The sequence below is a fragment of the Garra rufa genome, chromosome 14, assembly GCF_049309525.1.
Source record: "Garra rufa chromosome 14, GarRuf1.0, whole genome shotgun sequence".
Classification (NCBI taxonomy): Eukaryota; Metazoa; Chordata; class Actinopteri; order Cypriniformes; family Cyprinidae; genus Garra; species Garra rufa.
Genome location: NC_133374.1, coordinates 27,805,515 through 27,833,147, shown reverse-complemented (window position 1 = coordinate 27,833,147; position 27,633 = coordinate 27,805,515). Strand labels below are relative to the sequence as shown.

At 36.5% G+C, this 27,633-nt stretch overlaps 1 protein-coding gene across 6 annotated transcripts in view; it reads right to left on the bottom strand.

The window, feature by feature from the left end:
- The window catches only part of synrg (synergin, gamma), a 75,964-nt gene extending 50,978 nt beyond the window's left edge, over positions 1-24,986 (bottom strand). For 2 of the 6 annotated variants that reach the window (XM_073817787.1, XM_073817788.1), the window contains exons 1-12: positions 24,951-24,986; positions 15,246-15,286; positions 15,001-15,125; positions 14,782-14,909; positions 14,605-14,710; positions 14,313-14,424; positions 10,548-10,850; positions 7,762-8,037; positions 6,516-6,590; positions 4,815-5,011; positions 1,811-2,050; positions 1,594-1,730 (exon numbers count right to left, since the gene is read on the bottom strand). In XM_073817787.1, the coding sequence (XP_073673888.1) occupies positions 1,594-1,730; positions 1,811-2,050; positions 4,815-5,011; positions 6,516-6,590; positions 7,762-8,037; positions 10,548-10,850; positions 14,313-14,424; positions 14,605-14,710; positions 14,782-14,909; positions 15,001-15,125; positions 15,246-15,286; positions 24,951-24,985 (1,775 nt within the window). In that variant the 5' untranslated portion in view covers position 24,986. The remainder of the gene's footprint in view (positions 1-1,593; positions 1,731-1,810; positions 2,051-4,814; positions 5,012-6,515; positions 6,591-7,761; positions 8,038-10,547; positions 10,851-14,312; positions 14,425-14,604; positions 14,711-14,781; positions 14,910-15,000; positions 15,126-15,245; positions 15,287-24,950) is intronic. The other 4 variants (XM_073817791.1, XM_073817792.1, XM_073817789.1 and 1 more) reach the window with 3 other exon arrangements.
- Between the last annotated feature and the right edge of the window lie 2,647 nt (positions 24,987-27,633).

The window sequence follows — 27,633 nt, the reverse complement described above, 5'->3', positions numbered from 1 at the left end:
AAAAAGAACTGTCAGTTTATATTGCAATTCTAAATTTTTCTCCCAAATTTGAGTTTACATCTCGGTGTAATTCTGTAAATTCTGACTTTATAACTGGCAATTTGGAGTTTATAACACGCAATTCTGACTTTACAACTCACAATTGCCTGACACAAACTCCCAATTCTGACTTTTTTCTCAGAATTCCATGATACAAACTCCCAATTCTGACCTTTTTTCTCCGAATTTAGAGAAATTCGCATTTGTGAGTTGCAACGTTTTTCTTTTCAGAATTGCAACTTTTTTCTTACAAATATGACTTTTTTTCTTAGAGTTGTGAAACTCGCATTTGCATTTAAAAGTGTATATCAAAGCAATTCTGACTCTAACTCACAATTGCGTGATATAAACTCATATTTCTGAATTTTTTTCCTCAGAACTGTGTGGCATAAACTGACAATTGTGTGTTATAAAGTCAGAATTGCATGATAAAACTCCCAATTGCGAGTTACAATGTCAGAATTGCTATTTTTTTTCTTGCAAATGTCAGTTTATATCTCACAATTCTAAGAAAAAAAATCTGAACTGCGTAATACAAACTCGTAATTTAGACTTTTCTCAGAACTGCATGATACAAACTCGGAATTTTGACTTTTTTCTCAGAATTACTTGATATAAACTCACAATTGTGTGTTATAAAGTCAGAATTGTGAGTTTATATTTCACAATTCCGACTTTATAACATGCAATTGAGACAAAAAAAAAAGTCTGAATTGAGAGTTTATTTCTCAGAATTCCGACTTTATAACTTGCAATTGCAAGTTTCTATCACGCAATTCGAAGAAGAAAATAAGTCAGAACTGTAAGATGCTTCCATACAAAACAAACTGAAAATAGTATGCCAATGTTGGCCAGATATACTATATACAACAATGTTTTTCAGTTGTAAAAGAATGATAATGAAATCAGCTTTCTTCCACACAAAAGTTTCTTTCTTCCCCTTTTCTCCGTCTCGGATCACTTCCCTCATAACAGAGTGATATTCCCAGCACAGGAGAAAACCTCTGCTCTCACCTTCACTTCCTGTATTATTCTCAACACTTCTCATTTTCACTGATTTAATTAGCGAGCAATCTGACACATTCAAGCCCCAAAAATATTCTTCTAAAACAAAGGATCCTTTTGTGCTTAGTGAAGCTGATCGACCGGCAAAGGCCGTGGCACTCAGCGAAAATATACTTTCCAACCTTTTACTCCCTGCTTTCCATAATTGCCTTTCGCTGTCTTTTCCCTGAGAGCATAAAATCGTGCAGATGTGAATGGAAATAAAATGGAATGAGCTTATCAGCTGTCCATTGAAATGGGTTCATTAGAAAAGATGGTGGGGGTTTAATTGTTGCAATGGCCAGGTTATTACAAGTCATTACAAAGCAAAGAGCGATTCCATGCTCCAGATGAGCAAACCGAGTCTAGAGAAATTAATAAAGCATAAAAACAATATCAGAAACGACTAATGAGATGCTGCTTTATGATGCATTTCTACAAGCACTTTGCATTACATATAAAATATGCTTTCGCAGGCACGCAACAACAGATGAAAAGCTGCGCTCGTACCCGCTTTGGGACGATGTCGTCATGCTGGGGAACGCTCCTCCTGTCTCTCCTTGGAAATCTGTGAATGAGTCATCTCCAGTGCCAGCTTTGGGAGCTTCCTGGAAGTCCTGGAAATCATCGTCATCGGCCTTGGTAGCCTAACATAAACCAACAGAACAATAAATCAGTTGCGTGACAGAGTGCAGTTATTATCTGTAATAAAGTGTCTGCTGTTTACCTGAACAGGAGGGAAGTTGGTGATGAAGCTGGCCGGTGGTTGTGCGGGTGGATTCGGGGTAATTCCCATGACAGGCGGCGCGGCAGTCGGCATGGCCATGGACACAGGTGGCTGGGTCATGATTTGCTGCTGGTGCTGAGGCAGGACAGCAGGAATGGTCATAGCCATTGCGGGTAGGTTGGGCACAGGTGGGGAGGGGAACTGACTCAGGATGTCCAGACTCATGACTGTAAGACCGCTCTAGAGAATACAACCACAATATGCAACGTTTTAGAAAAATTAAGTACAAAACGAGGATTCTTAAAGAAAAATATTGTCTCCCAGAAGATAATAAGACTATGTACAAGAGGCATCATTGTGGAACAAATTATTACTCATCTTTTATTTACATTTGAACAAAAAATTATTCATACCCTTCTCAATAATCAAGAGAAAAGCCTTTATTGGCTATTACAGCAATCAAACGCTTCCTATAATTGCTGACCAGCATTTTGCATGTCTCTACTGGTATTTTTGCCCATTCATTCATTCATTTAGCGATGAGCTTCAACTCTTTCAGGTTGGAGGGTCTCCTTGCTGTCACCCTGATCTTTAGCTCCCTCCACAGATTCTCAATTGGATTTAAGTCAGGACTCTGGCTGGGCCACTGCAAAACGTTAATGTTTTGTCTGCTAACCATTTATTCACCACTTTTGCTGTGTGTTTCGGGTCGTTGTCGTGCTGAAATGTCCACTGGTGCCCAAGGCCAAGTTTCTCTGCAGACTGCCTGATGTTGTTGTTGCGAATTTTGATGTATTGCTCCTTTTTCATGGTGCCGTTTACTGTGATTAGGTTCCCTGGTCCACTGGTTGAAAAACACCCCAAAACATTAGGTTCCCACCACCATGTTTGACAGTGGGGATGGTGTTCTTAGGGTTGAAGGCTTCTCCTTTTTTACACCAAATGAAGGCTACATCATTGTGGCCAAACAACTCAATTCTTGTTTCATCTGACCATAAAACAGAAGACCAGAAGTCTTCTTCTTTCTCCAGATGAGCATTTGCAAAGGCCAAGCGGGCTTTTGTGTGCCTTATCTGGAGAAGTGGTGTCCTCCTTGGTCTGCGTCCGTGGAACCCAGCGGTGTACAGTGTCCATTGGACTGTCTGCCTTGAGATGTTGCCACCAGCAGAGCCCAGATTGATCAGGATGGCCTTGGTGGTAAACCTTGGATTCTTTTTTTACCTCTCTCACTATCCTCCTGGCCAGCACAGGTGTCACTTTTGGCTTCCGACCACGTCCTCTGAGATTTTTCACAGTGCGGAACATCTTGTATTTTTTAATAATACTTTGCACTGTAGCCTCTGGAACTTCAAAACATTTAGATATGGTCTTATAGCCCTTTCCTGACTTGCGAGCAGCCACAACGCACAGCCGCAGGTCCTCAGTGAGCTCCTTTGTCTTAGCCATGACTGTCCACAAACCAACAGCAGAGAGCTTCTGTTTTTCACCTGTTGAGTTGATTAAAACAGCTTTTCCCAATGAATCAGGGTAATTAGGATGCTTTAGAACAGACTATTTGGAATGGTATAAAACTTTGGATTTTCCCATAGACTGTGACAGTTTGCAAAGGATATGAATAATTTTGGACATGCCACTTTTTGTTCAAATGTAAATAAATTTATAATTTAATATTTTTTTCCCACAATGATGCCTTTTGTACATCGTCTTATTATCTTTTGGGAGAAGCCTATCATTTCCGGTCAAAAAAAAAAACTTGCTGGTTGAATAAAAGCAACTTTAATTCAGAATTTTCCAGGGGTATGAACAATTTCGGGCTTTACTGTCTATTATAGAATCAAAATCAACTGCAGATCACACTCAGAAGTTCTTACAGGTACTCAATGATGGTTTAAAGTGGATTTTAAGCAAATAAAGTATATAACAATAATAATATACATTTTCAAATGTGGCATGATGTATTATAGGATTTAAGATAGAGGATACAAGTCAAGAGGAGTTTTCCTTTGCTGTAAACAAAACTTGGTTTTTGCGAGACTGGCATATTCTTACCCGAGCTTACACAATGCCTACGTCCTCATGAATGTGAGTAACACAGTTAACGGAAGCTAGAGATTACAGTGTATAAAGGTTAAAATTTCGATATTTTTCTTCCAAAAACACATTGAGCCATGTGGTGCACTTTTTATGATGGATAGATGCACTTTATTGGACACAACACCTATTCACTGCCATTATAAAGCTTGGAAGAGCCAGGACGTTTTTTAATATAACTCTGATTGCATTTGTCTGAAAGATAAAACAGCATACCATACCAACAAAATATCTTTAAAAAGAAGATATAAAAGCAAAGCTTTATGCTGAATTTCAAAGCTGAATGATAACGTCAATAATAAAAAGCAGCACACATCTTTGAAAGCCGACTGATAAACACTGATTACCGACAACCATTAAGCTGAGGTATGAGGCACTGCTATAAACATAAGACACTCAATTAAAGCTGATATTCACCCTACACATAACAATGATTTAGTGAGCCATTAGACAAGAGCGCTTCAACACGCCTCGTGCAGGAACACTGAATTTACGGCACGTCTTTCATCAGGGAAACGAAATTAAAAAGCAGGCCTGTCAGACAATAGACCTCCTTCTCTATCCAGATGTCTATTTCCCCCTCCGCCTTGAGGTTGTCTGATTTGTTTGTCTAAAATATTCATTAAAGTCAACTTCCATTTTCAATGCCATTTCTGGCATCCTCCAGAGCTTTTTCTTTCTTTATTGCTCTACAAAACTGAAGCAGTGGAAGAGTGGCTCCTCAATGAGCTTTTCAATTTGCATAACAAATGCGTTATTACTGGAAGGGTCCCATGAGTTGCTCAAAGACCTACAGTTTCTATTCACAGGACTGTAACTGACAAGTGAACAGTGAGAGAAGATTAGAAGATCCCCACACCTCTGGCCTTAAGACTCAACTAACTTTTAAAAATGGTGGACTTTCGGAAATTACCTGGGCGACTCCAATCAAAGCCAGTACGGTGTACAGCTCTTCCTTAGTCAGCTTGCCAGGTGTGGTGCGGTTAGCCAAGGCCCAGATTTGTCCGAGAGCTTCCCGTGGCAGACCCGATGATATCAGAATTGGGTAGAGTTTGGCTGTGTCAATACCTGTTGGTGTCATGGTGAACTCAAGGACCTTCTTGAACAACTCTGTGAAGGAACAACCATTTGGCATTAGATACTAGGATATAGAGCTGAAGTCAATAGTTTACATAAACCTTGCAGAATCTGCAAAATGTTAATTGTTTACCAAAGTAAGAGGGATCATACAAAATGCATGTTATTTTTTATTTAGTACTGATCTGAATAAGATATTTTACATAAAAGACATTTACATATAGTCCAAAAGAGAAAACTGTTGAATTTATAGAAATGGACCCATCTTTTCACACTGAGGACAACTGAGGGATTAATATGCAACTTTTACAGCAAGTTCAAATGCTCACTGATGCTTCAGAAGGGAAAACTATGCATTAAGAGCCAGGGGGTGAAAACTTTTGAACAGAATGAAGATGTGTGTATTTTTCTTATTTTGCCTGATTTTTCCCCTTATTTTTCCCCTGATCTTCAAATTCAGTTCCCTCAGTTGTCCTCAGTGTGAAAAGACAGATCTCAAAATCATACAGCCATTGTTGGAAAGGGTTTAAATATTGGGATTTTCTATTTTATTCTATTCTATTTGTTTTGGACTAATTTATTTTTAAAAAACTAACTTGAGTTTGGTCACAGCACTTGTATACTGTTACTCTTGTTTCTCTGATTGCTTCTATTGTTCTTATCACTTTGGATAAAAGCGTCTGCTAAATGACTAAATGTAAATGATATTAACATGCTTAGAGATGTTGTTTTTTGTTTGTTTTTAGTGATTTGATACCTGCGCCACAGATGAATCCTGCTGACTTTCACTTCAAACTGTTTTCCTCTGAGAGCACTGTACTAACCTCAGATGTTCAATTCAACTACACTGATATTCTATAGTAAAATAAGCTCTGTGACTACTGATAATGTTTTTTTTTCTTGAATCCATGGAAAGAAGCAGCAAACACTTAAATATCAGGTTTACTTTACTAAATATATGGTTTACTTGTTTCACTTGCTGAACAGATTCTGTGTTCAGGAATTACATAAAGTCTGTTCACATCTCTGTGGATAAATCAGTGTGTACAATAATGTGTCTTTGACTTTATGTATGTTTTGATTATACTGTGTTGTAAATAAAACACAAATTATTAAAAAAAAAAAATATTATTTTACTTTCAGTCACACAGATGGGCCATTAGGGAACAGCCCTTTGTCTCTCAGGTGTGAATCACTAAATATTCACGGCCACTGTCACTCCCTCGCATATTTCCTTTTGATCACAAATCATGTCTTAGAAAATGTAAATACATTTTTACATTTTAAATCTGAAATAAGCACAAATGTCAGGGCATGTCAAACATCTAAAGGTCCCAAAAATCACATTAGATCCCAGAGGGTTAAGAACTACTAAAAAAATATTATTTTCTCTTGTGGACTATATGCATTTTGTAAGATCCCTCTTATTTTAGTAAAATAATCTGCAAGGTGCATGTACACCTTTGACTTCAACTGTAAAACCTTGCATTTGCAGCTACGAAATGATGCAAAAACCAACGATATCAAGAGCATGTACCTGGGATGAGCGAGTCATTGTACAACCAGGCTGGCACCATGGGTTGCATGTCTTGCTGGGGGTAGACGCCCACACCTGTTTGTGATGGACATGGAGACAGTGAGATGTTGTTTGTGGACTGTTAAGCTAAGAGTGCCTGATCAAGCATGTATCCCATGTGCCTACTGCACAGTCAGACGTCCTCCACACCTGCTGTCGGCAAAACCCAGCACGGATGTACTACTGACACCATGCACAGCTACACTAAAGACTCCCACTGCTTCTGCCGTCAGCTCAGCTGTCTTGAGCCGAGAGCTGGTGGGTTTGTAGGACAAACAGATGACAACATACGGAGAAGAGAGTTTTGCTTTGTATTAGCACTGACACTCATCTCATTACATGCATTGGCAATGTGTACATTTAAAACTGAGAGTCCTGTGGAGAAGTAAATTAGGCAAATGATTAAAATGGGGCTATGGCGATTAAGCCTCCAACTAAGCATCATCAGCAGTGAATCATGCAATCGATCCCCCCTTTAACGACACCAGTGAGCTAATTGACTAAATCAGGGGTGCCCAATCTTGATCCTAGAGGGCCACCTACTTACCAAATTTGTCCAACCCTAATTAAACACACTTGACGAAGACTATTAAAATCTTTAGGGTTACCAGGCAAGTGTGTCAGGAGAACCTCCACAAGCAGGACTGGACACCCCTGGATTAAAATAAATGTAACCCTAAATAATCCAGAACTTTAATATCAGAGAAATTAGGAAATGGAAAAGAAGTGCAAGAATTTATAGAGCACCAAGTGTTAAGGGATCAAGCCAAATAGGCAGTATATACACATTAAATCCCACACATGCATGTATTTTAGATCAGTTAGATGTCCAGGATAGAAAAGTGCTTCTGAGACAGTAGGAAGAAAATCTGAATTAGGCATTTCTTTGTCCAGTACAGATTTTTAGTTATCTTCATCTTAGTCTATGCTCAAGGGCACATTGTCTTCAAAGGTAAAGCTTCTAAGCCCATGCATTTTCTCCTGTTTAATGCTTTGGCTTTAGCTGAAGTAAGAGGATGGATTTAGTTACTTGGATATTCATTGAGAAGTGTTAGGTATAATCACGTCAAGATTTCAAGAAAAGAAATTAGCCCTTCCCAACCAAGCATATCTCATGATTAGCAAACAGAGGTAGAGGAAGTCTCGAGCTGCGAGTTGTGTTAATTTTGAGAAGCTCGAAAAAGAGGCGGGGGTGTTTTCTTCTCACCGCTGGTGCTAGTGGGCTGGACGGGCGGGTTGTCTGCCGCAGGGGGCGCCTGAGTTGCGGGTAGAGGCTCAGATGGCTTCTCTACGATGAAGGCTGAATTGAAGTCATCTTGAGTATGGGCCCAGTTTCGAGCTTTGGTGCTGCTGTGAAACTGGGCTGTAACCTGAGCTCTGGGACTCAGATCAGACAAAGCCTGCCGTGGTTTAAATCTAACCTGGGCCTTCTTATCAGTGGTCAGATCGCAAGACGAAAACATCTTCTCCTCCAAAGATGGGCCTGAATCAATTAGGGATAGAGGCCATGTTGAACTGTAGTAGTTTTATATTTTAACTATGAGTACTAAACATGACTATGTGTATGTATAAAAGAGTAGCTCTAACTGCATCTGTGCAATGCAGATGCAAAACACTTTCCCAGAGGTAGGCAACATTATTCACTGCATTACTGCATTATCCTTTTGCAATGGATTGAATACAGAATCCCAGAATACATTGCAACAAGATTAAAGGATTAGTTCCCTTCCAGAATAAACATTTCCTGATGATTTACTCACCCCATGTTATTCATGTCTTTCTTTCTTCAGTCGGAAAGAAACTGAGGTTTTTGAGGAAGACATTCCAGGATTTTTCTTTATATAGTGGACTTCAATGGGGACCAACAGGTTGAAGGTCCAAACTGCAGTTTCAATGCAGCTTCAAAGGGCTCTGCACGATCCCAGATGAGGAATAAGGGTCTTATCTAGCGGAACTATTGGTCGTCCTGAACTAGCTATGCGACTTGCTTTTGCGACTTCACATGTGGATTGTTCTTAGTCTGTGTAGTTCAGTTCAAAAAGGTAGGGTAGGGTGAAAAACTCATTTTCGTTTTATTTTCTCCTCCAACTTCAAAATTGTCAGACATCCTTGTTTTTCATTTGTTTGTGAAGGGTGATTACGTAATGCGTGAAGCACAGCTAGTGCAAGGCAAGCATTTGTGGTTAAAACGTATATAAATTCTTAGTTTTTTAGACTATGACCAATCGTTTTGCTTGGTAAGAACCTTATTTCTTGTCTGGGATTGTGTAGAGCCCTTTGAAGCTGCATTGAAACTGCAATTTGGACCTTTAGCTCATTGGGTCCCATTGAAGTCCACTATATGGAGAAAAATCCTGGAATGTTTTCCTCAAAAACCTTTATTTTTTTCGACTGAGGAAAGAAAGCCATGAACATCTTGGATGACATGGGGGTGAGTCAATTATCAGGAAAGTTTTATTCTGGAAATGAACTAATCCTTTAATCAAAAACTAAAACAGATGGACAAAGTCAAGAAAAATGCTGAATATAAATACTTGAAAGTCATTAAATAAAGTATAATTATACGTAAAGAAAAACTCATTTGAAAATTCATTATTGTTATATATTATATATATTTCACCCCAAACTTTTTAGAGTACTGAGCACAAAGTATGGCGTACGGAAAGTTGCTAACTATGTAGGGTGTTCCACTTCTGTCAGAGTCAATGTAATATGTTCTATTGTCTATGTAGGGTACATACAGCATGGCAGCTCACTAGCTTTTGGAGCAGGTATACTGTACTACTATGACTTTTTTTGAAAAACGTCTAAGAGAGGCAAGTATGTAACCACTTTATTAATATTTACTTTTACATTGACTATTTTAATCACTGACCCCTTTAACAATGCCTGAGGTGGAAGAGGAAATGTTTAGGCATGAAATAATTGGCTGATAAATGATAAATAAATAGTTAAATGCCAAAGTCAGTGGTAGATGTCCCTCATTCAAATCAATTCAAGACATTATGGCATAAATTCTCCCAAAAAGTTTTTAACTCGAACCGGTAGCACTCTATCAATCACACGCTTCAATGCAGGCTTCACTCTGAGCTCCTTATCAGGATGCTGTCACAATCGGCATAGTGTGCATGTGCTGGTGTGCTGAACTCCAGCTTAAATTATTAGAGCATACGGGACGCCATCTGCAACCTGACAAAACTGAAGGGAGGTGGAGGGTGACGGCTGAGTCCCAATCACTGTGCAAATCTCTCAGATGGTGACCATCATATCTGGATCAGAAACCTCGGCAGACTTTTGACTCTATGTCAAGAACACAGCAAGATAGCCGTTATGGGCAAAAGGGTTTAAAGGATCTAAAGGAAAGTATTCGTTTTCATTCACATCCATGTCAGTGAGAGTTGCTTGGCTGGCACATACAACCCCAGAAATGTGCTTTTTTTCTCTTACATGAGCTGTAAATGTAATATAAATGTGACCCTGGACCACAAAACCAGTCATAAGTCGCACGGGTATATTTGTAGCAATAGCCAACAATACATTGTATGGGTCAAAATTATCGATTTTTCTTTAATGCCAAAAATCATTAGGATATTAAGTAAAGATCATGTTCCATGAAGATATTTTGTAAATGTCTTACCATAAATATATAAAAACTTCATTTTTGATTAGTAATATGCATTGCTAAGAACAACTTTAAAGATGATTTTTTTAATATTTAGATTTTTTGCACCCTCATATGCCAGATTTTCAAATAGTTGCACCTCAGCCAAATATTGTCCTATTCTAACAAACCATACATTAATGAAAGTTTAAAAAAGGTTGACCAATTTGACTGGTTTTGTGGTCCAGGGACACAAATGAAATCCAGTTTACAGAAACGCAAATAACATGCTTTTTGCACACTAAATAGTGTAGTTACGGCATCTAACCTCTGATTATGGGTGCTATCAAGTGATGGTATGGCAAAGTGAGAAACAGTGAGAGGGGCGTTACCTTGGAATGCAGATTGGGAGCTGGAGATGACAGAAGAGTGTTGGATGGCAGGTGAGACAGGGAGAGATGAAGGGACAGAGTGAGGGACAGGGGAGGAAGGGGGATGCTGGCCAGGCCCCGTCTCTAATGGCTGGCTAATGTGAGCAGCTCTCATTGAAGGGGAGGATGGAGGGAGGGATGAAGAGGGGAATGAGGAGGAGGCATCGACGGGGCCCTGCACAAAGTCACTAAACTCATCGTCGTCATCGGGGAAAGCAGGAGGAAGGGATTGAGAGGTGACAGAGGAATGAGATGGCGATGAGTCTGCAAAAACCAAACAAGAGATTGAGACAGACAAAACACACGTCATGAGTTATGACCACACAGACAGACTGAAAAAAATGAGAAACAGCTTTTCAAGAACAACAGGAGGGGACTGAATATCATTAGGTGTGGTGGTGGTGTTTTAATACACAAAAACAAAAGCAACCTTTCACTGAAAATGTCAATGGAAATTAAAACATTTTTCAATTTTGTACTGTAACTACTAGCAGGGTCCAAAATTTAAGTCAACACGAAATCGAAATTGACCCTATTTATTTATTTGGCACTTGGTTCTAGCTTTACCATGAATGGTTTACTGGAAAAGAAAATGCTTGTCTTTTCTTTTCTGCTAACATCACTTAGGCCATCCCATGCTATTGCATAATGTTATTTATTAGCCAAATAGCTATTTAAAAAGACAGTTCACCCAAAAATGAAAATTCTGTCATTAATTACTCACTCTTATGTTGTTCCAAACCTGTGAGACCTTTGTTCATCTTCAGAACACAAGTTAAGATATTTTTGATAAAATCCGAGACCTTTCTGACCCTCTATATACAGCAACGCAACTACCATGTTCAAGAGCCAGAAAGGTAGGAAGGACATTGTTAAAATATTCTTGTGAACATGTGAGAGGCACTTTACAGGGGCTAAATATCACAATATTGTGGTCACTTCATCCCGCAGACATGAAAAACATCCCACAGCAACACTGTTAACCCTCTGGGGTTGAATACCGCACCTGTGCGGTCTGTTTCGATTTCTTTAAAATTGTGTCACAGACCTTTGGGGCCATGAGGCAAACAGGCCCACCGAGTTTCATTCCGATCAGCCTCCATTAACTATGTCTAATAGGTGCTCAAACTTCATCAGCCAAAGGCAGCCATGGTTTTTTGAGATATGCAAATGTACTTATAGACACTTGCGGCACTTTGGACCAAGACCGAGCGATTTTCATGTTAAAAGGACAAAAAGTCGCGTAGGTATAGCCATATTTATGTTTTTTCACTCGTTTAGCACCACCAAGTGTCCAACCTCTACTATTTTTGTCCTGCAACCTCAGAGTTTCAAAATCTCATTCCGTTAAGGAGTTATAGGCATTTTATTAAAAGTGGTCGTGCCCCTTTCAAATGTTTTGGCGCCCCTTTGTGACGATGAGTCGAAAGTTAAACTTTTTGTGATAATTACTGATATTGGCTCTCCAGAGAATCTTTCTGCACTGGTTTGGTTCCGATCGGGTGAAAAACCTAGGACTAGTTCGCAAAAGTAGGTTTTGCAAAAAATTAGAAATACCCTAAAATTTTGCCATGCTCACAATTGAATCTGAGGCTTTCCAACGACATAAGACACTTGAGCCTGCGTCTGACAGTTTGGAGGTTATGAGCAATTTCATACTTTTGATCGCTGTAGCGCCCCCGTATGACCAACTGGGGTGAACCGTGGTGACTTTGTCGGCGGTGTAAGTACTCATCGCTGATCCGTGACCATTCTAACAATTACAATAGGGTTTCAGCGCTACGCACTTGAACCCTTAACAAAACAATGTGCTTTTGTAAAATAAAGCAAATAAACAGGGTGCGCTCTCTGCCGTCTCGGTCTCTTTCATCACTTTTCACATGCACGTAAATAAAATAACCTGAATCTCAGAGAATACCTGCCTCACAGACATGAGAAATATATGTATAGAAGGCTTGAATGCTTGAAAAATGTCTACTTGTAGTAAGTCACGTCAAAAACAAACAAGTATAATATCAACGTGAGCAATGTTACATGAACTTTTTGAATTTTAATGATGTCCTTAGCTTTCTAGGCCTTGAATGTGTCAGTTGTGTTGCCGTCTATGCAGGGTCAGAAAGCTCTCAGATTTCATCAAAAATATCTTAATTTGTGTTCTGAATGTCTTATGGGTTTGGAAAGACATGAGGGTGATTATTGAATGACAGTATTTTCATTTTTGGGTGAACTATCCCTTTTAAGCATTATGTTAGCAAAGTCTCATACTATCTGACTGCAGTCTCACCATCCAATTAATTTCAGCCCAAAATGTTTTTCTATTTAATATCCTGTTTTGCTCAAAAATGTCACATTTTGGAAGTAAAACAAGATGTGAATGTTCAAAAAAATCAAATCTGAGTAAAAATTGGCTTCGGTGAGTGAATAAACAAAGTTACTTGCCAACTGGCTTGCATCAACAAATTGCAACATTACATGGTTTAAATCCAATTTTAAAAACGACAATCTGACCTCCAACTGATGACAAATGTGACTGAAATCCAAGACTAAACCATGCTTTTAACATGTTGTACTTCAAAAGGAACCATTAGACGTTTATATTAAAAACAGAAAACTTTCTTCTAGATATCATTCGGAAGTTTGGGGTCTGTAATATTTTTCTGAAAGAAATACTTTTATTCAGCAATGACACATTGAACTGATCAAAAGTGACAGTAAAGACATTTATAATGCCACAGAAGATTTCTATTTCAAATAAATGTTCTTTTGATTCAGGCTGTAAAAAATGTATTAAAAATATTAAGTAGGACAACTGTTTTCAACATTAAACATTAAAAAAGAATGTTCTCGAGCATCAAATGAGCATATTAGAATGATTTCTGAAAGATCTGACACTAAAGACTGGAGTAATGACGCAAAAAATTCAGTTTTGAATGAAAGAAATAAATTATATTTTTAAATATATTAAAATAGAAAGGTTATTTTAAATTGCAATAATATTTAACAATATCTTTGCATAAGAGACTTTTTTTCAATAACTCCAAACTTGAAATCAAGCCACCAAAACAAAAACAGCCTGTAATAAATATTTATGACCAGTTCCAAAATTAAATTTTGGACTCTGACTACTAGCTTTCTCTCCAAACAGCTCAAGAAGAAACAGTTGACTAGAAACACAGCGAGTGATATTAAGCTTTTCTGCAGGTGTGAGGGGTAAAACTGCAAGAATGTGAAGGTGGAGGATAATGTGTTATATGGAGAATGAGGAAACAGCAAATACCCAGTAGAAACATATGTAGGGCCTCCTGGTGGCTGCTGGGGAAAAAACTGCTATTTGGCTCAATGATAAAGATGTGGCGTGTTTGCGTTGAGACAGAATAAAAACCATTAAAGAGATAGTTCGCCCAAAAATGAATCACCCTCACGTCAACCCAAACCTGAGTGACTAGCACAGAAAACAGCATCCAGTACAAAGACAGTACAGGAACATAAAGTCACAGGATTTTAAAGAGATGAGGGTAAACAAATGATGACAGGATTTTTATTTTTGGATGAACTATCCCTTTAACAGTCTGTGTATCCCTGGTAATGTCCTTCAGCGCTCAACAGTCGCTGTGGCCTTGTCAAAAGCGGTCTGGGCCACTGATGTGACCCTTGACGTCATGAGCAGGGCTTAAAAAGCAAAGGCCTGAAGGCAGTCAGGCAGCTGGAACGTGTCACTGGATGTACCTGGTTTCTTAGACTGTGAAGATGGTGTTGGATGCATCTTGGCATCTCTGCTGAACCCATCCAGATTTCCTTTGATGGCCTCTAAGGCGTCGTCACGACTCTTCTCTCCAGTCTGTACAAAAATAGCAACCTTGTTTTGAGTTTGGAGAAGTTCATATGTAAGAAAAAGTACAGTGCAATGTTATTATAGCTAAGTAATAGTAAAACTAAAAGTACAAAAGAAAATTAACTTTGGTTACTTGATTAAATCAAATCAAACTAATCAGGCAATTATCAGAGGTATATTGCTCACTTTGGGTTTGACGCTGCTCAGTAGGCGTAGTTTCTGTTTCTGCTCCTCAAACTGTCTTCTCTTCCGGTCCTCCTCCAGCATCCGCTGCTGCTGCTCCAAACGTTTTCTGTGGACAAAACCTGATCAGAGACGAGTTCTAGTGTACTTTTCGGCTAGCGTGAATATGTAAAGCCTTACTGATGCTCCTCCGCCATCTGTTTCTGTAGGTCTGCAGGGAATTGTGGCCCCGGGCCCCTCATGCCCATGAACTGAGGCTGACCCATGAACTGCATCCCAGGAGTCTGCATGCCCATCGCCATCCCTCCCTAGAAACATCAGAAAAAAACAAAAAGACATCTCAATGATGAGAGATTAGTGATTCTGGTGTCCAAATTTGTGATTGGTAACATATCAGACCTGTATTGGCATGGCACCAGGCATCTGTGCTCCAAAATTCATTCCCATCATCCCTTGCATGTTGGGCTGCATGACCTGCACCATCGGGAAGCCCTGCTGCTGTTGCTGCTGCATGGGCATCATTCCTGGCATTAAAAAAAAATGACAAATTTAACAACATAAACGTTGCTTTTCCATTTAAATGTTATACTAAATAAATAATCTAATGTAAGAGGTAAAATATAGACAAAATGTCAGCTGCTTACCTTGCGGTGGTCCAATGCCCCCTCCTACAGGGTACATAAAACTAGAACAGAAAAGACAGACACATTCAATATTGTAGTCATTTACCAGGCTGCCCATTTCAATCCCCTGCAGCTCATTTTAGTGTGAAGTTAATGTCTTTACACTATTGCCCTCCGCATTCAAGAGACGGAGGGAAATTTTGACTAAAGGCAACCAATCAATCACACAACAGAGAAAACATTTATGAAACAGCTCAAGTCCATTATTCTATCTAAAGGTCCTTCAAGTCATCGCGCCACAGTGGAAATCAAAATCATTCCAATATTGGCAGTCCATTAAGTTGTTTTCACAGCTAAGAAAAAAATTGAATAGAATAGATTCTTTATGGAATGAAGGCATGAAGTAGCATTTTACAAACACACATATCAGTGGGCAAACCTACAAAAGTAATGTCAAAAATATAGCTGCAAGTATACGAGGCCAAGCACAATCAGCGGCAAAACAGGGAGCTAAGCATGGCATGGAGTACCAGACCGACTGCAACAATGAGTAAAAGAAACCATTTTAAGGTGATTTCAGTCAAATAGACAGAAAAATAATGTAGAACTTCTAGAAATATGATTTAATGGCTTATCACTTTGGACCAACAGGTGGCGCTGTTATCAAATCGATGTGGCGTGTTTACTGTGAGGTGAAAAAGGCACACACAAACTTTGGTGTCATTATGTCAAAGCTTTGCAGAGATAAAGCCTATGAGTTATTTTGGCATCAAGCCTAAAATTAGTTGCAGCGCTGGACGAAAACGGTTTCATCTATCAACACGAAATCCATGACTTTTTGTCAGGACAATTTTTTGAAAATCAGACGAACAGTCATGGAGGAGTTTGAAAAAGTAGGTTTTCAACATAATTAAAAACGGTGGACAGGACGTTTGGCCAACTATGGTATAATTGGTATCTATGTTGTTGGCATGACCCAAGGAAAATTTTGAGACCAGTTTTAATTACAATAGCATAATGCATTCAAAAGTTGATAGCATTTTTGGAACTTTCATAATGTTTAATGAATGGTTTATTACTCTTGCACGCAATGGCACATACAAATTTTGGTGCAATTATGTCAAAGCTTTGCAGAGATACAGCATCAGATGCAGTTTGGCATCTTTCCAGCAAATTCATTGATGCGCTAAACGAAAACCATTTCGTATATCGACACGAACTCCATAACATTTTGTCAGCATGGTCTGAAGATGATCTGAGTCCAATTTGGTGAAAATCTGACTAACGGTGACATCGGTGCATGGGCCCTAATAAGACTAAGGACCAAAATTTTCAACCTAAAATTGACAACAAAAAACTTTTTGGTTTGGAGGGCCAAAATCATTGACCAAAACAGTGACTACAACAGGTAAAAATGTCAGCAATGTGGATGCACTTCACACTGACCAGAAATTATTCTAGAGTAGCGATATGTAAAAATTATTAGTAAAATGTATTTATCATTTGAATTCATCAGCTGAGAACACAACATCCTGAGTTGAATTACTCGAAAAACCCAACCAAAATCAAGTCGTTTTAAGTCAGTTATTGATAGGGGTGGGCGATATACCAGTAGACACAATTAACAGTAGAAATTTGTCAGCCAGTAGAGATTTTAGACTATTGTCTCTATTGCAGTTACATGCTCACGTGACATTGCCGTGCTACATGGTCGCGAAAACTTATCGTTTGCACACATTTTTAAGCATTGTGGTTTAAAAACAAGTGTTTTTAAGCAACTGACAAGCAATCAGCAGTGAACAAGAACTCATTTCACTATATGCGAGCGCTGTCAGAGAGGTGTGCGCACGTGAAGATGGTGCTCATAGAGCACTGGAGTATTGAACCGAGTTATTTTTTCAGCTTTATAGGTCTTGAACGGTTAAATACACACACTTGTATGTGCCAAACTGCCTGTTTTTGCAGGTATCCTCGTAAACACAGTAATTTAGGTCTTAAGTGAAAGCCAACAGCTGAGAAAGAAAACGTACGTGTAACAGTATATTGGATTCGGGCAGCTCTTAAAGTGACAGCAGTCTAGGGCTGCACAATATCTCGCATGTGATATCGAATGCGCATCTTTGTCAGTAAAGCCGGTTCTGTAATCAGTATTATATCTCCATCACCTGTGCGCTTTCAGATAGAGCAGAGCGCACTAAACAGAGCCGTAATTCATTGACAAGCCACACAAAATTGATATTGTCTTCATGGTTTTGAGCAGCTTGCGTGGTATACAATTCACAATGACAGTAACATTCTGTGGTAGTAAGTGAAACTCTCAAGTTACTAAATCTAACAACAAAAACATTGATAAAACTGTACAACAGAGAATAAATCCCATTGCACATTAATTTTACTGGATGGGAATACCATCTCATTTTTTACAAAACATACTTTAAATTACTACAGTGCATAGTACATAAAAAAAAAGTACTCAAAAAGCACCATTAAGAATTTAATAGGCATTCGGAATACAGATTTCTTGTTGTATTAAAATTTAAGACTCTTGTACCATTTTGTATTTGGTTTCCTAATTGCCAAAGTTACTCATCCAGAGTTAGCCTAGTTTTGTTTGCTTTGCCAATAGTCTGAAATGTGGGCTAACACTCCACTGAGGCTCTCTGGCTCAGAGCGATCTGTCTGTCTGTGCTGCATCTGTTCGCCTGTTCGCAGAGGAAGAAGAAAAAATAAAACACTGGATTAAAGCAGATTAACATTCAAAGAGAGATCGACTGTGGCATCAGGGTGGGGAGATCACGCCTATCCACCATTTTAAACAGTTACTGCCAACATCCATCCATCCAGCATCAGCAAACTCGGTTACAACCACAAAACCTGACAATGAGAATTATTGACAGGACTTTGCCTTTGAGAAACACATGTAAACAGCAGCTTTGATAAAGAATATTAATGGCTGTCTAACCCTTATGCAAAGCCATTAACCGACTATAATAGACTATGCAGATTTATGGCATAAGCATATAGCAGGCAGAGAAAAAAGTTATAAGGAATAAATTTGCAAACAAATGCAAAAATCAGCACAATCAATAGCATATACTGCATTTAAATTAGCTCATCTTTGAACATATGTAAGCAGTTATGAAGCATTTCAGTTTAATGAGCAGACTGCTTCAATATACATTAACATACAACAAATATCCCATCTCATCTTATTAATTCATAACAGTAAAGTACTGATTATCATCATTAGGTAGGCAATCAAAATTCTCTCCTAGTCTTTGATTCCCAAACATGTTATATTTTTTAATTCTCAAATAATGCTTTGTTTTTGTATACAAAAAGACTAACTCTCAATCACAGATCTTAATTATATTACTTGTAAATATTCAATTGTAAGATATTATTTATGAATACATTTTAAGTCAATCCACTAGTTCTAATAAAGTAAAAATGAATCATATCAATATTTGCTTGAACATTTAAAAACTGTGAAGAAAATAAGCAATAGAAAATTTCGATTTCTTTTTTCACTCACTTTTTCTCAAAATAAAATATGATGTGACTCCATCACAGCTCTCAATTCTAATTACATCGCTTGTACATAATAAATTTTAATGTATTATTTATTAATAACAGTGTTTCCCCTACCATTATCTTAGGGGGGCGCCCCGCCCCCCCAACGGCACCCCCGCCCCCCTTGAATTTCAAGTTCATTTTATTTTTGATATAGCGTCAGATCACAATAGAAGTCATTAAGGTTATCTTTCCTATAGAACAGGGCTATACATTGTTCTTTTATTAAACAAACTAAATTGCCTTGTGTTATTTATCTTATTTACACGAAGGCATGTCATTTCTGTCTTTACATGATCGCGTGTTTACAATGTCTCATCTGCGAAAACACAGACGGGATCGCGGACTCCATTCATAAAAACCGAATCTACTATAGAGCGAAATGCCACGTAAATTCGTCGATTTTTGGATTAATAAATCAAAAGTTGGTCTGTTACTTCATTCAAATCGCGATACGGACTAGTGTCTGTGAAAACTGAAATGCAAAAAGACCGTTTCAATATGAATCCTGCATGCTCCGTTTGCCTCTGTATGTATGAATGGTGGAGACGCGCTTTTACTACACGCATATACTGAAGCACACGTGACGCTCCCGGTAATTTTGGGCATTTGCATCTCACATGAACAGATAAACTCAATATCCAAAGCTGCTGTGAGTGTCACTTTTACCGTTTCATTTGAGAAAACTAGCATCATAACATGCTGTACACACACAGAAACTTCAAGGCAACCTGTCAAAATAAAAGTAACATGTAACAGAACATTAGTCTTGTATTACTTTTGTACAGTATAATGTAGTTGTTTATATATTCCTATTTAAATAATTGACATGAAACAATATATATGATAAAAATAAATAACAAGATTAACCACTTAATTGTAGAAAAAATACTACAATTATTATTTAAATGTTAAATTATTATTATTTATTGATTTTAACAGTAAACCTCTGTTTGTTTGCCAAAAATTAAAAGGGTTTATTTTTCATTTGATTAAAAATAAATAAATGTTTATACTTTTAATTTGATTATGAGAAAAAATAATACACACAAGAATTAAAAAAAAAAAAAAAGCAAAAGTTGGTAGAGCCCTATTGTTCAAAATGTTAAAACAGAGAGTTTTGGACTTATTTTTCCACTGAATAAGTCTATAATAATGTTTTCGTTATTTCACAAAGTAGGGTAAAGTACAACCCCCTAAGCCCCCCCACCCCCCCCACCCCCCAACACTGGAAACCTAGGGGAAACACTGAATAAATATTAAATCAATCCACTAGTTGTAATCAAATATAATGAATCATATCAATATTTGCTGACAAAAGCTTTTAAATGTAGATAATTTGACATCATAGCAGATGCGCAAATTATTGGACAATAATAAAAAAAGTATTCCACAAAAAAGAAAATAACATGCAATATCAATTATTATATTTAATTTTTTTTTCACTCACTTTTTTCTCGAATTAAGACATGTGACTGATACAAACCATAAATCTCTGTGTGTGGCTTGACTTGTACCCGAGTGCTCCGCATTGCAAGTGCATTGCTTTACCAGGTGAGGTATCGAGCAAGTTTACATCAGACAAATCATACATATGGAGCAATTGTCAAAAATGTTTGAAGGTCAAAACATAGCATCATGCAAAGAAATGCAAAAATCTTATCCTGTGATCACAATTTATGTGAAAATGAATAAAGGATACAGCCTCTAGTGTTCATTTCAACTAAAGAAAATCTGTGAATTGAATGGTACTTTTGAGATTTGCAAAAATGTAGGAACAGGCACATTTTTCTAATGAGCTTAGGTTGAATGATTCATATTCGATGGCAGTGCGACCATTTCGGTCACATCTTTTCATAAACAAAATGTAGAGAGAGTAAATAAGAGATTTATTGTGCAGTGAGTGTAGTGAGCTTCGTTGATTATAATGGAAATTTGTGAGATCGCGATGAACTAAGATGAGTGACAGCTTTTAATGATTTCTAAGGGAGTTTGTAAATGAAATAGGCCTATTGATATAATACAACAGTTAAAAAATTAAGAATTTAATATTGACTATAACACAATTGCCTGATTTTGCTCTATTTCATCGTCAAAAATGGTCTGAAACAAGTCACAACTGAGCCACTGCACATCTCCATTCAAACACAGCATTTAGTTTTTTAGCATTTTTAAACTAATCTAGTAAGTCAACGATTAAATTTCCTATTCATAAAGACTGTCACTTGCTTTATTCCTGAATGAATCAGCCGCTCGAACTGATCAAAAGAATGATATGATTCAGTAATAAATCAGTGCTGGCAGATTTAGTTTAATTTTGAAAGTATCTTTTCAGTTATTTAAATAATGTAATATTTCTGTATTAAAAATGTTATATTTAAAACATTAATCTCAACATGAATTATGAATTTGATCTCTGAGCCTCATTAAAAATATGAAAATACACCTACAAGCCATTTTTGTGTTCTTCTGTGCCACCTCTGTAGCACAAATACATTTTGTTAATACTGATTTCATTTGATTGGTACTTTATTCTTATTCTGTTATTTAATTAGACATTTTTCATTTGACATGAAAGAAAACATACTTTTAATAAAGTTGCCAAAAATGGCATTACAGTTTGGTCAGTTACCCGGATGCACAGCCATATCGGTGATATTTGGATGTAAACAACAGCATGGATTGCCTCGTTACCTTGTTCTGCTAATTTATGCTGTCTTACCATGAAAAAAAAAAAACATGTGAACGCTACTAAATCATATAAAGTAGGGCTTAAGCAGGAAAGGGCACAATATTTTGACAAACTAAAGTTTATAAAGGTTGTAAAGATACGTATGAGCAGTATTAAGATATTAGTAGGGCTGGGCGATTTGGCGTAAAATCAAAATCTCGATTAATTGAACATTTTAACCCGATTACGATTAATGAACGATTATTTTATTCATTTATAAAATTATATTTAATTTTTTTTTTTTTTTGCCCTCATAGTTCACTGACAAGTTTTGTACAGTAAATATGCTCACATATTACAAGTGAGAGATTTTTGAATGAAGGGTGCACACACTAACTACTATCTATGATTATTTATTGAACATTAGTGTTGAACAACTGAAATTAAAGCACACATTGCTTAAAACGAAAAGTCTCATTTTTCTTAAATTAGTGAAAATAAATAACTTGCAATTAAATTATTTATAAAATAATAATAAATAATAAAAGTAGAAAATAAGCAGTATCTCTTCTAAATAAAATTACTCTTACGTGACTACACACGCAGTAGTGTTTTTAAAGGGAAAGTAATTGAAATAATTGACCTGGAAAAATTTGATCGATTATAGGTTCTGGATGTCGATTTCGATTACTTTTCGATTAATCGCCCAGCCCTAGATATTAGCCTAATATTTCACCTACCTGACCACAAACGCTTACGTTTTTTTGCACTCTTCTCCTTGATTTTTGGCAGTCTTTAATACTTTAAATGTTGTTCCCAGTCCAACAGATTAGTACAGCCCAAAACATGACAATAATTGATCAATTTCAGTAGTAGTAATGAGCTAAATATGCAAGTTCTGCTTAGTTCAGTGGCACCATTTACATTCAGCGCTGCCAATATGTCCAACTAATGACACATTGTGAAAACACTATTTTTGAAGTGAAATATAAACCTCAAAAACACAGTTCCTAATTTCTTCTTACACTGTCACAGATAAACAGCTCTTACCTTCCAGTACTCGATATGGGAATCTGAGAACTGTCAAAACCTTTGTGTTGGGTCCATGTGGGTGGGCAGTCTTATTTATTTAGCGACTTTCAAACAGAATAACAGATTGCATTTGTGACACTGCTATCTTCAGTCCTTTTTTCTGAACTCTCAGACCTGATAAGCATCTTGCAGGTTGCTGGCAGCAACAATACAGTTACACCTGTTTCAATAAACTCCCAATGCCCTCCACTACAGCTGTTTGACAGACTCAACCATATGGAAGATGCCCATCATGGCTATAGCCAATCGTCCTTATGGAACCGTTTCTTATCCAAAAGCTTCATCGTAATGTAATTCTCATACACATTTAGCATTTTTTCTACTCTAATATACAGCCTTAGCAACTGACTTTACACGAGCATGCTCCTCATTATTTACATAAGTGCCAAAACACATGGCATGTAAATTCAGATTATGCTGGTGAACTTTTATTATATCGCCAAATAAAAAAGCTCTACGTAGAGCCCGGTGGTTATTTAGTTTCACGGCAGGTATCAGTATTACCTGGTGCTGCGCCGTTTGAAACTAGACATTCATTATTCAAGCAGTTCAGCAGAGACTAAAGCCCTTCAGGTAAATAAAACATGAAGTTGGCCTTTCGATCCTTTCTGACAGCCATGTGGTCTACTTTATGAAAACTTTGGTATATTCAAAGTGCCTCACTGGCCTGATATCAAAAACATGAGGGTGATACGATGTTGATCTAGCGGACTACATAAGCAACTAGGAATGCAGCAATGCATTTACAGTAGCGCTATGAATATTTTTGGGAGCTGTCAAGATCCACATCACTGTCAGAACCTGGTGTCTCATCTGCAAACATAAATCATGCTGGTCAGGGTGGCTCTGGTCTGGTCTACCCTTCGTTTCAACCTCGAAATGAACCAAAAACACCGCAGAACCTGAGATGTTTATCAGGTAGCAGGAAACATTGAATATCACCCTCCAAAGCTGCTTTTTATCTTAACGGTAGAATATACTGGTCACCTAGACAGCACTTTTTGGACATCGTTAACAATTTAATCAAATTTTGGACACATATGAGCATGCTCAAATGTTTGAATCTAATTTAATTTTTGGACACCAACATTCAGATTTTTTGGAAGCATGGATTAATTAAAATGTTGAAATCAAATTTTGACACAATGGACACTTTCAAAATATTCAAATTGAATATTTGAGACCCTGGACCACAAAACCAAGTAGCACAGGTATATTTGTAGCAATAGCCAAAAATACATAATATGAGTCAAAATGATAGGGGTTTTTTATGCCGAAAATCATTAGGATATTAAGCAAAGATGTTCCATGAAGACATTTTGTAAATTTTCTACTGTAAATATATCAAAATTTAATTTTTGATTAGTAATATGCATTGCTAAGAACTTCATTTGGACATCTTTAAAGGTGATTTTCTCAATATTATTTTTTTTTTTGCACCCTCAGATTCCAGATAAGCTATACACCAATGGAAAACTTATTTATTCAGCTTTTTAGATTAGGTATAAATCTCAATTTTAAAAAAAACTGACCCAGTGGTTTTGTGGTCCAGGGTCACATTGCACACAAAAACAAACATATTGCACAAACAGTGTAGGTCTGATTCAAGAAGTAAATAGTACTTTTAACTAATCACTGAAAACACTGACACAATTAGCAGTTGCCAAACTCAGAATGTTTTCTGAATCATTAACTTAATTAGCTAAATTAATCAACATTTGACTCTGAACTGCAATATTCTCTCAAAACTGTGTACAGGGTCTGCGAAATTTCTATCAGTAATTTTATTACTACTTTTCATATGAAAACGTAAGGTTAAAGATACCTGCAAGATTATTTGTAAGAGGAAAATAAATACATTAATACGTTTATATGTACTTTGTTCTAGCTATAGCTATATATTAACAGGCAATACTATAATAAACAAAACATTTTGGTATGGAAACACTGCGAACGAACATAATTTTAGGGCGTTGCCAACGATTAAAGCGTTCAAACAAACCTACAGACCCCAGAAATGCTGTTTAGCAAGGTAGTACACTAGTTTTTGAGACACGGCCAGCAAATGTCCAAGCGGTTTAATGCTTGTTTGAGCATCAATATCGTTATGTATCCCCGTGTATGACAAAGGAAAGAACGCAAAGAAATACAAAGGAGTATAAATGTGACGGCTGGTCATTGTGATGCAGTATGACAACCGTCACATCACCATCACAGCTGACCAGCATCAGCCATTAACACTGCAGACGGTTCGCTAAATAAAGTGAAACTGTACGGAACCGACGGTTGAATTTTCAAGCAGACTCGTGAATTAACATATACTGACTTTAGCAGGTGTATACACATAGAGAAAATTAGATAACAGAGTGTTAAAGCGTGAAATTCTGTACCTGCCACCTCCCCCTGATCCGGGCCGAAGCGCCATCTTAAACAGCTCAATGAAGTGACGTCATTCGAGAGGAGAGACCTGCGCCACTTCCGGGGTCACACCGTCAGCTGCGTCACCTTAATTACGTTTTTTTAAGACTTTCAAGAAATTATTGGAAATGACTTAACTGATACATTTTATTTTAGTACTTTTTATATATTAAGTCATTTTAGGTTTCGTCTTACAATTTATAAAATGTTTTCCTTACATAGGCCTAGTATAATGGTAAACGTTGACATTATTGTCATTTTTTAATTTGTTGTAAACAAATTTGTGTGTGTATCGTACATGTTATTATCATTTCAATGTTTAGTAAATAGGACAGTTTTTGCACTTGTTCCACCACCTGCGATCGGTGTAGTTCTCATATTGCACAGACGATGGCGCCATTGTAGTGTTTGTCCCAGAGATCTCAGCTTGGCTCTGGTTTGTCCCAGGGGGCGCTAAACGTCACTTTGAGCATCCACCAACAGGGTCAAAAACGTGGCCTTAAAAGTTTAAACTTGGGTTTCAGTAATAGTCAGTTATATTTAGTGTATGTTTAATTTTGTTTTCCTTCTATTTGCACTTGCAGCCACGAAAAACATGTTAAAAGTATTATTTGTGTTATTTTAGTATCATTGATATACCATTATAGTTTTATTAATACTTCAAATTAGATTTTTCATTTTAATTTTAGTTGAAATTATGTTTTTTAATTTTTTTAATGAGTTTTTGTTTGTTTTGGGTTTTTTTTTTTTTTTAAGTTTAGTAATAACCATAACAGCACTTATTTGATCTTTGTGTTTTGGTTAAATAAACTTTAAGTATTTAATTAGTTAAAAAGGAAATTAAATAAAATATAATAAAAAATATAGGCTTATAAATAAACTGCAGCAGAATAGGTAATATGGTTGTAAATTTTGACTAAATTAGGTTGTTGCTTGGAGCTAGTTGTGTACCAAATTTACAAATTTGATAAACACATATTTTTCATGTTTTATTGTATAGATAGATAGATTCTAACTATGCTGTTTCTTAAATATCGACAGTTTAAGGATTTTATTTTATTTGTTTTTATTTATTCATTAAGTTATTAATTGACAGGACCAATATAATATTGAAAAGATTCGTAAATATTGACAGTTTAAGGATTCTTTTATTTTAATTTTTTTAATGACCATTATAATGTAGAAAAGATTCAAACTATGTTGTTTCTTGAATATCGATAGTTTAAGGATTTTATTTTATTATTTTATTTTACTTGTTTTTAGTTTTTTATTTTATTTTTTATTTTGGGTGTTTTTGTTTTGTTTTTAATTTGTTTTATTTTTTGACAGGACCATTATAATGTAGAACATATTCAAACTATGTTGTTTCTTGAATATTGACAGTTTAAGGGTTTATTTTATTACTTTATTTTTTATTTTATTATTTATGTATTTATAAAAAAAAAATTGACAGGACCATTAAAATGTAGAAAAGATTCAGACTATGTTGTTTAAGGTTACAGGTTACAGTTTAAGGGTTTTATTTTTTTATTAATTTATTTTTTTTGGATAGGACCGTTATAATGTAAAAAGATTTAAACTATGTTGTTTCTTGAATATTGACAGTTTAGGGGTTATTTTATTTTATTTTATTTTATATTATTTATTTTATTTTATTATGTTTTATTTGTTTTGTTTTGGTTTTGTTTTGTTTTGTTTTGTTTGTTTTGTTTTTTTTGACAGGACTGTTATAATGTAGAAAAGATTCAAACTATGTTGTTTCTTCAATATTGGCAGTTTAAGGACTGATTTGTTTGTTTTGAAAGGACCATTATAATGTAGAAAAAAGTTTTTTTGTTTGTTTGTTTTGTTTTTTATTTATTTATTTATTTTAAAGGGATAGTTCACCCAAAAATGAAAATTTGATGTTTATCTGCTTACCCCCAGGGCATCCAAGATGTAGGTGACTTTGTTTCCTCAGAAAAACACAAACGAAGATTTTTAATGAAAAAATGGTAATTACTTGCGCGTATCCTGATTGTTTAAACCGATTGTTTAAACCGATTTAAAGCTAAAAGATTACGTTTGCTTGCGCAAACTCATCCGGGACTTTTCACTGATTTCCCCTTACGGCGTTTGCGTATACTACGCCAGAGCGTGTGCACATGTGACGTGACTGATGCCAAACTCGTGCACATTACAGATGGACGTGGCTGTGTATCAAAGGTAAAAAATGATATAAATACTGTTCAGTTTCTCGCAAAAAACGATCGTTTCGTGTCTTAAGACATCAATGTATCGTCACGAGCCACAGGGTGTGATTTGGATTTGTCTGTGCATGTTTTTGTTTACTTTTAAAGGTTTGGTGCCCATCCACGTCCATGATAAGGCTGGCAGACAACACCGGTTTTCATTAAAAATCTTCGTTTGTGTTTTTCTGAGGAAACAAAGTCACCTACATCTTGGATGCATTGGGGGTAAGCAGATAAACATCAAATTTTCATTTTTGGGTGAACTATCCCTTTAAAGGACTAATGTTATAATGTAGAAAAGATTCAAACTATGTTGTTTCTTGAATATCAATAGTTTAGGGATTATTTTATTTTATATAATATTTTATTATTTATTTTATTTTAATTTAATTTAATTTAATTGTTTTTGTTTTGTTTTGTTTTT